This window comes from Mesoplodon bidens (assembly GCF_964165515.1).
Source record: "Mesoplodon bidens genome assembly, chromosome: 4".
Lineage (NCBI taxonomy): Eukaryota > Metazoa > Chordata > Mammalia > Artiodactyla > Ziphiidae > Mesoplodon > Mesoplodon bidens.
The window spans coordinates 112,880,837-112,894,947 of NC_138160.1; the positions used below are offsets into that span (position 1 = coordinate 112,880,837).

A 14,111-nucleotide genomic window follows, 5' to 3' on the forward strand; every position below is an offset into this window, starting at 1 on the left:
CCAGCTTCTAGTCACCTAGACTAAGAAAAATCTCAGTCCTTGAAATTGAATTAAGGTGTGGCAAGTGAAGAAAAATAGATAAAGGAATTAGAAAGGAATAAATAAAATTGTCATTCCTTACTGAAGATGTATCATGTAAATGGCAAATCCAACGGACTCTACAGATAAAAAGAATTTTTTTTGGCCCTGCCATGCGGCATGTGGGATCTTACTTCCCCAACCAGGAATCGAACCCTTGCGCCCTGCATTAGGAGCGTGGAGTCCTAAATGCTGGATCGCCAGGGGAGTCCCAAAACATTTTTCAATAATTAGAATTCATAAGTGAGTTTAGGAAGGCTTTATATTGGGGTCAGTAAACTTTGTCTATAAAGTGTCAGAGAGTCAATATTTTAGGCTTTGCAGACCAAGAGGCAAAATTTAAGATATTACAAAAGTATTTATATCACAAGAGAGAAAACAAATTTCTACAAATATTTTATTAATGAAAATATTTCAAATAAAAGAGGTTTATTAATGAGAAGAATGGAATTCTTTTCTATAAAATAACATTTCACTCAATTGAGGTTCAAAATTAGTGTTCTCTATCATCAAATTGATCATATATATACAAACATATGTAAAAAGCATTCTTAGTTTGCAAGCCTAGAACAGGCAGCAGGCAGGATTCAGTGGACTATCGTTTGCCAAACTTTCTATTAGATATTAGGTCAACACATAAAAATCAATTGAGTTTCTACTTAACAAAAACAGTTAAAAATAAAAATTTAAAAGGTGGTATTTATAACATCCTGAAAAATAACAAGCACTTATAAATAAGTGAAAGAAAATATGTGCAAGAATTCTATGCAGAAAACAAACATTACTGAGAGAAATTAAACATCTAAATAAGTAGCTAAATAAAAGGATTACCATGTTCATAGACTGAAAGACTCAATATTGTAAAAACAGTCCATTCTCCCCAAACTGATCTATAGATTCGAAGCAATGCCAATCAGAATCTTAACAGGTGTTTGTTTGGTATGGAACTTAAACTTATTCCCTAAAATGTATATGGACATTCAAAAGGCCAAGAACAGCCAAAATACCCTTATAAAGGAACAAGTAGGGAAGACTTGGATTAAAAGAAATTGACTTGTGGTGATCATTTTGTAATATACGGAAATATTGAATCTCTTTGTTGTACACCCGGAACTAACATAGTGCTGTAGGTAAATGATATTTCAAAAATAAACAAAAAAATCACAAAAAAAAGAGTTCAGATTTGTGGTTAACAGAGGTGGGGGATGGGGGAGCAGCAACCGGATGAAGGCAGTCAAAGGTACAAATTTCTAGTTATAAGATAAATAAGTACTAGGGATGTAATGTACAATATGATTAATGAAATTAACAGCTGTATGTTATACGTGAAAATTGTTAAGAGAGTAAATCTTAAGAGTTCTCATCACAAGAAAAAAACGTTTTTTTTCTGTTTCTTTAATTTTGTATCTATATGAGAAGATGGATGTTCACTAAACTTATTGTTAACAGTGACTTCATGACGTATGTAAATCAATCATTAAGCTTAAACTTATACAGTGTTGTACGTCAACTGTATCTCAATAAGACTGAAAGAAAAAATAAAAGACAGTGACTTATGATACAGCTATAATAACTAAGAATGTGAGATTGGAGCAAATATATACAAATATGCCAGTAGAACAGAACAGAATGTCCAGAAATAGACTAATGTATACATGAACAATTTATGACAACCATGGCATTAAAGAGCAGTGGGGGGAAAGGTTAGATTATAAATGATGTAGGAGGGCTTCCCTGGTGGCGCAGTGGTTGGGGGCCCGCCTGCCGATGCGGGGGGCGGGGGGCGCGGGTTCGTGCCCCGGTCCAGGGGGATCCCACGTGCCGCAGAGCGGCTGGGCCGGTGGGCCGTGGCCGCTGTGCCTGTGCGTACGGAGTCTGCGCTCCGCGACGGGAGGGGCCACGGCAGTGGGAGGCCCACGTACCGAAAAGTAAATAAATAAATATAAATAAATGATGTAGGGACAACTGGTTATGCATATGGTAAAAATAAGACTTAACCATAAGCCAACAATGATTACAGACTTGGCCAAACAATAAGGTTTAAAAAACAGTATAAAAAAAGTGACATATTTGAATTCTTAAGAAACAAAAACAAAGCACTAAGACTTCCCTGGTGGCGCAGTGGTTAAGAATTCGCCTGCCAATGCAGGGGACATGGGTTCGAGCTCTGGTCCGGGAAGATCCCACATGCTGAGAAGCAACTAAGCCCGTGCGCCACAACTACTGAGCCTGCACTCTAGAGCCCGCAAGCCACAACTACTGAGCCCATGTTCCACAACTACTGAAGCCCGCGTGCCTAGAGCCCGTGCTCCGCAACAAGAGAAGCCACCGCAATGAGAAGCCCGCATACCGCAACGGAGAGTAGCCCCCACTCACCTCAACTAGAGAAAGCCCGCGTGTAGCAACAAAGACCCAACGCAGTCAAAAATAATAAATAACTACATTAATTTTAAAAAATCACTAATCATAAAAGATTGATAAATTAGAATTACTAAAATTAAGAATTTTCAAAAATTAAGAATTTCTGTTCATCAAAATATACTATAAAGAGAGTAAAAAGAGAAGCCAAAGAGTGGGAGAAGATATTTGTAACACATTTTGCCAACAGCTTCATCTTAAGTATACAAAGAACTCTTATGAATCATTAAGGAACTGATGTATAATAGAAAAATAAGATAAAGTGGAAGATGGAAAGGCAGTACAAAAATGGGATTGGGAAACAAATTAATAAACACATGAAAAGGTGCTCGATACTAACCTAAGAAAAAGCAAAAACCACTATAGTTGAAGAAATGCATACTCTACAGTCCAGCAATTCCACTTTCAGGTACTTACACAATAGAAATCTACACAAAACTATACCAGATAACATGTATAAGAATATTGGAATATTGCTTTCCTTTATGTAGCTTTTAAAAGTTTTGAAATAGTCACAACCTTATAGAAAAGCTGTTAAGTACAGTTCAAAGAACTATTTTTCCTAAATCATTTGTGAACTGTTTTTGCTGAGCCATTTGTAAGTTGCCAACCTGATGCCTCATCAAACCAGAACACTTTACTGCATGTTCTCTATAAACTAGGACATTCTCATATACACAATGTAACCATCAAAATCAAGAAGTTAATGTTGATACCTTCAAGATCCCATTTAAGTTTAATCTTCAGACCCCATTTAAGTTTCATCAAGTGTCTCCAAAACGTTCTCTATAGCAAAATCCAGTTCTGCATCAATGCTGCACAGGTTGTCATGTCTCTTTAGTCTCCTTCTGTCTGGAAGAGTTCCTCAGTCCTGTGTCTTGCTTTACATGACCTTGACACTTTTTGATGATTACAGCCAGTTATTTTGTAGAATGTGCTTCAATTTGAGTTGGAGGATTTGCTTCCAGGTTCACTCATGTGGCTAATGGGAGGCTTCAGTTCCTTGCCTGCTGGCCTCTCCATAGGGCTGCTTGCAACATGGCTTTACTCAGGGAGAGTGACCAAGATAACTCAAGAAAGAAGTCAGTCTTTTATCACCCAATCTTGGAAATGACATACCATTACTTTTGCTATATTCTACTGGTCATACAGACCAACTCTGGTACTCTCTGGAGGAGAGTACACATGAAGCAGGGATCACTGCAGGTCATCTTGGAGGCTGGCTACAACATCTGATATCTCTATATGATTAGATTCAAGCCACGTATTTTTGGCAGGAATATAACAGACATGTGCCGTGTTCTTCTCGCTGTATTCCTGTCAGGTGACACAAGACTTCAATTTGTCTTGTTACTGATGATGTTCGTTTTGATCCCTTCATTATGGAGGGTCGACCAGATTTTGCAATATAAAGTTATTTTTTGTCCTTTTGTAATTGAGGTGGTTTTAAATTATGTCCACAAATTCTATGATATCCTTACTTCAAGGGTTGGCGCCTAACTACCCTCCCCTTAAGTGTGGCTAAGACTTAGTGACTTGCTTCTAACTAACAGAATAAAGCAGGGTGATGGAGCGTGACTTTAAAGATTAGCTCATGTAGCTGCCATGTCATGAAAACACTCAAGCAGCCTCTAGGGAGGCCCATGTGGTGAGGAACTGAGGCTTCCTGCCAACAGCCCTGTGAATAGCTATCTTGGAAGCAGATCCTCCAGTTGTGGTCAAGTCTTCAGATGACTGCAGCCCCTGGCAAGATCCTGACCACAAACATATAGGGAGAACCTGAGTCAGAACCACTCAGCTGGGACTTCCCTGGTGGTCCAGTGGTAAAGAAGCTGTTTTACAATGCAGGGTACGCGGGTTTGATCCCTGGTTGGGGAACTAAGATCCCACATGCCGCAGGGCAACTAAGCCCGTGCGCCACAACTACTGAGCTCCCGCGCCTCAACTAGAGTCCACGAGCCGCAAACTACATAGCCCATGTGCTCTGGAACCCACATGCCACACTACAGACCCCATGTGCCCTGGAGCCTGCGTGCCAGAACTAGAGAAGAGAAAACCCACATGCCACTAGAGAGAAGCTCACACGCCACAACGAAAGATCACGCATGCCTCAATGAAGATCCCACATGCCACAACTAACACCTGAGGCAGCCAAAAAAAAACCGAAGAAAGAAAAAAGAACTACTCAGCTAAGTCACTCCTGAATTCCTGACCACAGAACTGAGATGTTTATTGTTAGAAGTCACTAAATTTTGGGGTAATTTGTTATACAACTATAATTAATAACTAATAAAGCAATTAATAAATATTTTGTGGGTTGGTATTTGAAAGTACATAAATATCCTGCTCATTAAATTTTTAGTTCATTTATTCATCTATCAGTATGAACTCTATTTTTCTATTTTATTGAATGAGTTACTATCCGTTACCATGATTTATTTTGATGCTCAGATTGCCCTAGATTTGGTCAGTGGGAATCCTTCCAAGTTGGATTCTGTGTTCTTTTGACATGGTTCCTTCATTCTTTGAGCACTTCCTTGCTTTCTGGTACAAGAAAAAATTCCAGGCTCATCTTATACTTTCTCTGTCCTGAAATCAGGCCTTTCCAGGCCTGAAATCAGCCTGATAGAACCCTGATGACATTCAGAGTCAAGATCAGGGCACACATGTGCTCACTGTAACTGGAATGTTGCTGCTCTCAGGTACCCCTTCAGTGGACAGAGCTAGGGAACAACACACACATTACTATCCATGTATCAAATACACACATTTACAGCTATATTTAACTATATATTTTGAAAACCATGAAATCATACCGATACCTTTAATTCCAATCCAACTTCACAGAATTTACTCTATTTTCTCCTTCCCCATACCTCCTCCTCCTTCAGTGAGAAATCTGGCTCCCATTATCCTTAACAGATTTACTTATTTGGTCAATTTGTCTTATGAAACCAATTGCCCATTGTTGCCCCCTCCCCCTTACAGATGCCCTCTTTACTCCACTTGGGCTCTGCTACTCTGCCCTTTGCTGTCCTCCCACACTCCCCATGTGAACATGCTCCTCACCCTGCCTGGGCTCTGACTTCCACTGCCAGGCCAGTCCACCTCACATGAACTCATTTCTCTTTCTATTTAGACTGTGCCACACCATACCAAATTATACCTCCCCTCCCCCATGGAGACACTCTCCCCACTAGGGTGACAACTTGTGTTAAATGGCTCTCCCTGTGTGGAAACCCTCCTCACTCTGCTTGGGATCTGGTACCCTGCATTGGACCTTCCCTCAACTGGATGCCCTATGCACCCTGCTGGCACTGCAAGCCAGTTCACGTCCCTATGTGGATGCCTTAGTTACTCCCCTTCAGCTCTAATACTCTAGTGCCAAGTCAGTCCTCTGCATGGATCCATACCACCTTATGGCTTTAGGGACTGACTTGTTAAAGTAGGGCAGAGGAAGAGGAAGAACTATAATAATATTCTTAACAACAAGATTTGTAAAATCCTCAAAATTGGAAATAATATCAAAGAAGAATGTATGATCTGTGGTATAGAACACTGAATAAAAATGAACAAATTCCAGCTTAATTTAACTCAGATGGAGCTTAGATATAAGAAGCTAAACTCAAAAGAATCTAAATTGTCTGATTCTATGTAAAGGTTAAAGACAGGTAAAATTAAACTCTAGTGAATAGTTAGATGGTAAAAGCACAGAACAGAGGCAAGTAAGTACCATAAATGTTAGGATAGTGGTTACTTTAGGAAGGAGGGAGGAGGTTGTGATTGGGAAAGCTTGGTGGCATCCAGTATATTGGCAATTTTTTATTAAATACTTGATCTGGGTAGTGGTTACATGGGATATTCTCTTTATAATTACCTATTAATGACATATTTATGTTGTCTGAACTTTTTTGTAGATGTGTTATAGTTCACAACCATAAAAATTTTTTTAAATCTTGGCTCTTTCACTAAATAGCATTAGGCTCATTAGCAAGCCAGTTTTTGAACTTCAGTTTCTATTCTAAAAAATGGGATAACATCTACTTCACTAGGTTATTGTGAGAATTAGATAAGACCATAACCGTGGTTTATACTTACTGTGTGCCAGGAATTTAGCTAAGTACTATTTATACATAAATACATCTAATCCCCATGACAACCCAATGATTTTGAGAACAATATCCCCATTCTACAGACTGGGATGTTTGTATAGAAAGCAGTAAGGAATCTGGCATAAAGTAATACACAAATAAATGGGAGTTGTGAATATCAACCCACACATTAGGCTAATCAATTATCTGGACTAACGATACATGGCAATTTAAATTTTCTCAAAACATGGTTGCATGATGGGATGCTGGATTCTTAATTTCGACCTAGAGCAGTCACCTTTTTACCCTTGGAGAACACATAATTGGTATTCAGTAAATGTTTGTAAAATGAATGACTGTTTAAATAGGCAAGGGTTTAAGAGGACATATATTGTTTATAGTATGCTTTTTTTTTTTTTTTTTTTTGCGGTATATGGGCCTCTCACTGTTGTGGCCTCTCCCGTTGCGGAGCACAGGCTCCAGACGCACGGGCCCAGCGGCCATGGCTCACAGGCCCAGCCGCTCCGCGGCATGTGGGATCCTCCCAGACCGGGGCACGAACCCGTTTCCCCTGCATCGGCAGGCGGACTCTCAACCACTGCGCCACCAGGGAAGCCCTATAGTATGTTTTTCATAATGAATTCCCACATTGTCAGCCAGGTTCTGTAATTTTTTTTTTTTTTTTTGCGGTATGCGGGCCTCTCACTGTTGCGGCCTCTTCCATTGCGGAGCACAGGCTCCGGACACGCAGGCTCAGCGGCCATGGCTCACGGGCCCAGCCACTCCGCAGCATGTGGGATCCTCCCGGACCGGGGCACGAACCCGTGTCCCCTGCATCAGCAGGTGGACTCCCAACCACTGTGCCACCAGGGAAGCCCAGCTTCTGTAATTCTGACAGTAATTTATTTTTAGCATTTTTTCAAAAATTAAGCCAATCCTAATGTGAAGAACTAATGTTTCAAGCAAGGCAACACTACGCAGTAGTAGTTTTTTTTATTTTTTAATAAATTTATTTATTTTTGACTGCGTTGGGTCTTCGTTGCTGAGCAGGGACTACTCTTTGTTGTGGTGCACAGGAGGTGGCTTCTCCTGTTGCGAGCACAAGCTCTAGGTGCACAGGCTTCAATAGCTGTGGCACGTGAGCTCAAGTAGTTGTGGCTCACTGGCTCTAGAGCGCAGGCTCAGTAGTTGTGGCTCACGGGCTTAGTTGCTCCACAGCATGTGGGATCTTCCCGGACCAGGGCTCGAACCCGTGTCCCCTGCATTGGCAGGCAGATTCTTAACCACTGCGCCACCAGGGAAGTCCTGAGTGGTAGTATTGAAAGATAATAAAGAAGAGTCAGCTTTTTGCCTAGTAATAGTTCATAAATTTCAGTAAGCAACTGCCAGAACCATGACCATAACTTCAGAGCTTATCTGAATGTGTAATGTAGCAAATTGTTAAGGCTATCAATAATAAAACACTCTATGGACTTAATATTAAGTTGCCCACTTTTCAAGCAAAAAGAACCACTAACACATTTAATATACACACAATTGTGATATGCATTCCAGAAATAATAAATTCAAAAACATTAAAGGACAGTTAGTAAAAAAAGTAAAATCATGACTCATATAAATATAAAATGAACACGTCAAAGGTTTTATTTAATCATTAATTAATAAGGGAACCAGTAAGATGTTGCAGTTGGTTCAAAACAGAATCCAAACAACACACATATATGGGCAATCAGGAAGGCAGGAAATGAATTTACAGATAGTTAAAAACTGGTCAATAGACACAGGGCAAGAATCAGTTGTACTGTCTTTTCATGGGTAAGAATCTTTTCTACCAGCTTTTTACAATTTACAGAGTTATTTAAAAATAGCTCAAAGAGGGCTTCCCTGGTGGTGCAGCAGTTAAGAATCTGCAAGGAACATGGATTCGAGCCCTGGTCTGCGAAGATGCCACATGCCGCGGAGCAACCAAGCCCGTGCGTCTGGGAAGATCCCACATGCCGCGGAGCAACTAAGCCCGTGGGCCACAATTACTGAGCCTGCGCTCTAGAGCCCGTGAGCCTCAACTACTGAAGCCTGCGTGCTTAGAGCCTGTGCTCCACAACAAGAGAAGCCACCGCAATGAGAAGTCCGCGCACCGCAACGAAGAGTAGCCTCCGCTCGCCGCAACTAGAGAAAGCCTGTGCGCAGCAACAAAGACCCAACTCAGCTAAAAATAAATCAAAAAACAAAACGAAACAAAACAAAAAACAAAACATATATATATATACATATATATATATATATCTCAAAGACAGTGAGGCACAGGCCCTCACAGAGTCACTAGCCAGGATAGGGAATTAGACAAATCAGCCAGTAATCTTTTTTTTTTTAAATCCATTTCAAAGCCTTTCACAATATTTCCTAACAATGAAAATATGGAGGAGGGTGGAAGCCTCTCAGAATCAAGGAAATAAAGTCTTCTCCAACTCAGTTTGTTTTCCCAATATTAAGAAACTTATAACCTGGGATCCCAGCCATTAAAAATATTATCTACCAGCACTGTGGAGTTTGCTTTTTGTTGTTATAAATAAAACATTCACCAATATCTAAAGCCCACCTATGATGTTCTAAACATTAACACCCCTAAAAATACTTAAAACTTCCAGATAGAATACTGAATGAGACACACCTATAATTTCAAAATAAATACAAGATCAGCATTTATTTCTTTTCAAATGAATACCTTATTTAATAATATTCCATTTCTATATTCTAAGCTAAGGCTTAAGGAAGTGTTTTAATGGTACAGCCTTTTTGGGTGAAACCACCTTCTTTGATACCATTTCTGTCAGATTGGCAAAGCTGTTTTTTAAGCCTATTGTTGGCAAAGATGGAGAATGGGCACTCTAAATATAGTAAGATACATATTCTTAATTGCTGGTAAGATTGTAAGTTGCAGATACTTTCTGAAGGGCTATTTGGTAATATGCAACAAAAATCTTTAAAATGTACATACCAAATAAACAAAAACTATAATATAAATGATGATTATCTATCTAGAAAATCCCTAAGAACCCAAAATGGAGCTAGTAGGACTACTAAATGAGTTTAATAAGGTCACAGGATACAAGGTCAATATACAAAAGTCAATATACTAGCAACAAACAGTTGGAAATTGAAATTAAAAAAAATACTATTACAATACTTACTTTTACCCTTGTTAAATTTCTTCTTGTTAGACTCAACATAGAGTTCCAGCCTGTCAAGACCTTTCTGGATTGGGATTTTGTTATCCATTGTATTAGTTATCCCTCCCAGCTTTGTGTTAACTGCAGGTTTGATAAACATGCACATGTGTCCTCATCTAAGTCATTTATAAAAATGTTGACAAGACCAAACTGAGGACCAAACTCTGCAGGCCACCATGGGATACCTCTGTATATTTACTTAAACCCATTAAACAATACTCTTTGTCCATGATGTTCAACTGATGTACCTAATTGTTCTGTTTTCACAAGGATATTGTGAGAGACTTTTCAAGATGCCTTTTTGAAATCCAAATACCTAAAAGGCAAAAAGGGTATCAATCTGTAACGACTTGATACCTGATGATCTTGGCTTTTCTTTCTGAACATATTTAATAAATCCAGCCAGAATTTTGGGTGGAATGGATATCAAGTTCACTGGTCTGGTTTGTGAAATCTACCCTTCTCACTTTGAAAATCAAAACAGCATTTGCCTACTTCCAGTCCTTCAGCACCACTCCTGTTTGCCAGGGGTTCTCAGATTACCAGCAGCAGTACAGCCATCTCACCTGGAAAATCTCTGTTATGTTGGGGAGCAATCATGTGGGTCAAGTGCCTTAAACACATTCAGAGTGGATTAGGGCTCTATAACTCACTCCTCAAGTACCTTGGGCTTCAGTTCCAGTCTTCTCATTCTGCATATAATTATATGTGAGTGAAATCTGATTCAAAGTTAAGTCCCTGAAAGATCTGCTGAATGAAAAGTTCAAATTTCCCCCCTTTCCTCCTTTAGTCCAAAGACTTTTAAAAACAATGTCAATAGTACTTTCTCACTTCTCATAACTTGTAGTTTAAGACTTGTTCTTATGGAAGTGTATATGCTCTTTATAAATAAAATTAAATCTTTTTGATGAATATAAAATGAAAAGTAAAGGCTCCTCTTCTGCTTTCCCCCCCCAAAATATTCCCCAAATTCTCCTGGACTCCCCTTGCCTCTAAAGGCCCTCCCTCTCCAACTCCCTGGGAATTGTCCCGACAGTCTGCAAACCATGACAGGTTTCATTATACACCATGTTTTCTTTTCAGTAAGACTAGAAGCTCCTAAAGCTAAGATTGTCTTTTACGTCTGTGTAGCTCATGTACCAAATACAAGCATACTGCAGAAATGGAACATTTGTTTAACTGTGTGATACTCCAAAACTTATGTTAAAAGCACTAGAAGTCTTACTTTCACTTCATATTTAAGTGGACATTGGTTGGTTTTGTCAATCTAGCAATCATTAATTACCTCCTCTGACCTACCCCCCCATTTGTTTATTTTTATTTTATTTTTTTCCCCACCCATTGGTTTATAAGGATCCATTCAATTATGCTGGGAGGAGAATGAGATCCAAGTCAATCAAAGCTTCATAATTCCATAGACATGGTTCAGGGTAGGGTATGTAACCCAATCTAGACAATGAGATGCTGTCAACTTGAAGCTGAGAGGATATAAAGGACCCTAGATACTGCAGCCATCTTAGGACCAAAGGAGTGACCTAACCAAGTATGGAACCAACACCCAAAAGGGCAAACCTGAGAGAGATTAGACCCTGGTGACATCATTTACTGCACAACTGTTAAGTATTACTGTTACTCCATTCTTGATCTCAGAACCATATGACTTCAAAGCCTTCTTCCTCCTACTTCATTCTGATTCCTTAAGTCTTTATCCTTATGTTCAAGGAACCTCATCAGGCATGAGAGGTACTCTGATGAAAGGGAGAAGAGAAGGATCAGGGCTCTTAGAATAAAAAATACAAATATAAAAAGAAATACAGGGCTTCCCTGGTGGCGCAGTGGTTGAGAATCTGCCTGCTAATGCAGGGGACACGGGTTCGAGCCCTGGTCTGGGAAGATCCCACATGCCGCAGAGCAACTAGGCCCGAGAGCCACAACTACTGAGCCTGCGCGTCTGGAGCCTGTGCTCCGCAACAAGAGAGGCCGCAATAGTGAGAGGTCCGCGCACGGCGATGAAGAGTGGCCCCCGCTTGCCACAACTAGAGAAAGCCCTCGCACAGAAACGAAGACCCAACACAGCCAAAAATAAATACATACATACATACATACATACATACATACATACATACATACATACATACATACATACAGGGGCTTCCCTGGTGGAGCAGTGGTTAAGAATCCGCCTGCCAATGCAGGGGACACGGGTTTGAGCCCTGGGTCTGGTAAGATCCCTCATGCCATGGAGCAACTAAGCCCGTGCGCCAACAACTACTGAGCCTGTGCTCTAGAGCCCGTGAGCCACAACTACTGGGCCCGCGTGCCACAACTACTGAAGCCCTCGCACCTATAGCCTGTGCTCTCCAACAAGGCATGCCACTGCAATGAGAAGCCTGCGCACCGCAAGGAAGAGAAGCCCTCACTCGCCGCAACTAGAGAAAGCCCACACGCAGCAACGAAGACCCAATGCAGCCAAAAATAAATAAATAAATTTATTTATTTATTAAAAAAGAAATATAAATATACACATTAGAGCAGACTGTGAGCGATATATTAACGAGCAAATGGTGATGCCGTTTAACGGGCAAATGGTGATGCCGTGAAAAGCTGACAGAGTGAAAAAGTGTCGGACGTTGTTTGGGTATGCAGACTGGTAGAAGAAAAAAAGGTTTCACAAGAAAGGGGCATCTGGCACAAACTCCTGCATTATCTGTTCACAGAAAACCTCTTGTGCTATTCTCTCTCGCTCATTATCCACAATGGCCATCTTTCGTTCCTTTTTTTTTTTTTTTCTTTGCAGTATGCGGGCCTCTCACTGTTGTGGCCTCTCCCGTTGCGGAGCACAGGCTCCAGACGCGCAGGCTCAGCGGCCACGGCTCACGGGCCCAGCCGCTCAGCACCATGTGGGATCTTCCCAGACCGGGGCACGAACCCGTGTCCCCTGCATCAGCAGGCGGACTCTCAACCACTGCGCCACCACGGAAACCCCATCTTTCGTTTCTTAAAAACTAAGTTCTTTTCTGTCTCAAAACAATTATGCTAGTCTGGGTGCTCTTTCCCCAAATCCTCTCATGACTGGTTTCTTTCTCACATTTCCGATCTCTGTTCAAACGCCACCTCTTCAGAGATGCCTTTCCAGTCCAATCAACCTAACCTGGACCTTTTTCTCTTTCCATCACCTCTTATTTCCTTCAAGGCTCTTATCATCAACTGTATTTGCTTAAAATGTTTAGTTTATCGACTCTTTCCACCAATAGAATGTAAGCTTCCTGAAAGCAGGGATTCTGTCTTGAACACCTCTTTTTACTTACACCCAAATACCGGCATAGAGCGATAGGTAATGCATAAATTAATATTTCTTGGAGAATGAATGGCAGAAAGTGAGAAGAGAGCTTGGCAGAAAAGTAAGGTTGTTCCTAGGGAAGGCGATAGGAATGGGGCAGGAAAAGCCAGCTGGGCTGGAGGTTGCACAGGAAGCTGAAGGTTTACGTCGGCGAGAGTAGGCGGTGTTGGACAAGAGCTACAGGCTTCGCCCGGTCACGCGTGGGGTGGGCGGCCGGGTTGGCAAAGGGGCATAAAACTCTTAGCGACCAACTCCTGGGCGTTCCCTTCGCGGGAACCAAACACGAGACTCTCTTCGGGCACCCCTAGGTCCCGCCCAGCGGTCTTACGCAGCCGTCTTCCACGAAATCGCTAATCCACAGACATCAAACTTACCGCCCCGGCCCGAGCTCCTCGCGGGCAGGCGACGTGTGAGAAAAAAGGCCAACCTACGCCGGGCCACGCTGAGGATCCCACACCGACCCCGCATACCGGCGCCCGCTCACTAGCCGGCTGACGCGCTTCTCCCCGCCCCCAGCCCGCCCCGCGGCCGGACTCCGGCCCTAACTTACGCTTGTCTCCGGGCTATGAGGCGATGCATGGGAGTCGCCATCTTAGCGCGGCTGAGGCCTGCCGCGCTGGGTTTTGGGAAACTCCTCGGAGGGGGCGGGGACTTAGAACCCCGGAGGCCGTAGGCGTGGGCGGGACCAGTCGGGCCTGGAGAGCTAACGGGGCAGCTTTTGGGGCAAGTAGTGGTTAGGGCCTAGTCTGTTGTGTTTCCTGTGTGCGTCTGTAGTTTGAGGGAGAGGAATGAGGCAGGTTGATCGGTCTGAATGAGGGATTTTAAGGATGGGTCCACGTATATTGCGTGGAGAGGCAGGGAAGAACATTCTCGAATGGGGGATCCATCTATCCATCTTTATATACAAATAAATATATATATATAAATGAATAAAACTGCATTGTTCAGGACACTAGA

At 41.7% G+C, this 14,111-nt stretch overlaps 1 protein-coding gene across 4 annotated transcripts in view; it reads right to left on the reverse strand.

Annotated features, from left to right (window-relative positions):
- ZCCHC10 (zinc finger CCHC-type containing 10) overlaps positions 1 to 13,797 on the reverse strand; it is a 31,063-nt gene extending 17,266 nt beyond the window's left edge. For all 4 annotated transcript variants that reach the window (XM_081230606.1, XM_081230604.1, XM_081230603.1 and 1 more), the window contains exon 1: positions 13,705 to 13,797. In XM_081230606.1, the coding sequence (XP_081086732.1) occupies positions 13,705 to 13,745 (41 nt within the window). In that variant the 5' untranslated portion in view covers positions 13,746 to 13,797. The remainder of the gene's footprint in view (positions 1 to 13,704) is intronic.
- Between the last annotated feature and the right edge of the window lie 314 nt (positions 13,798 to 14,111).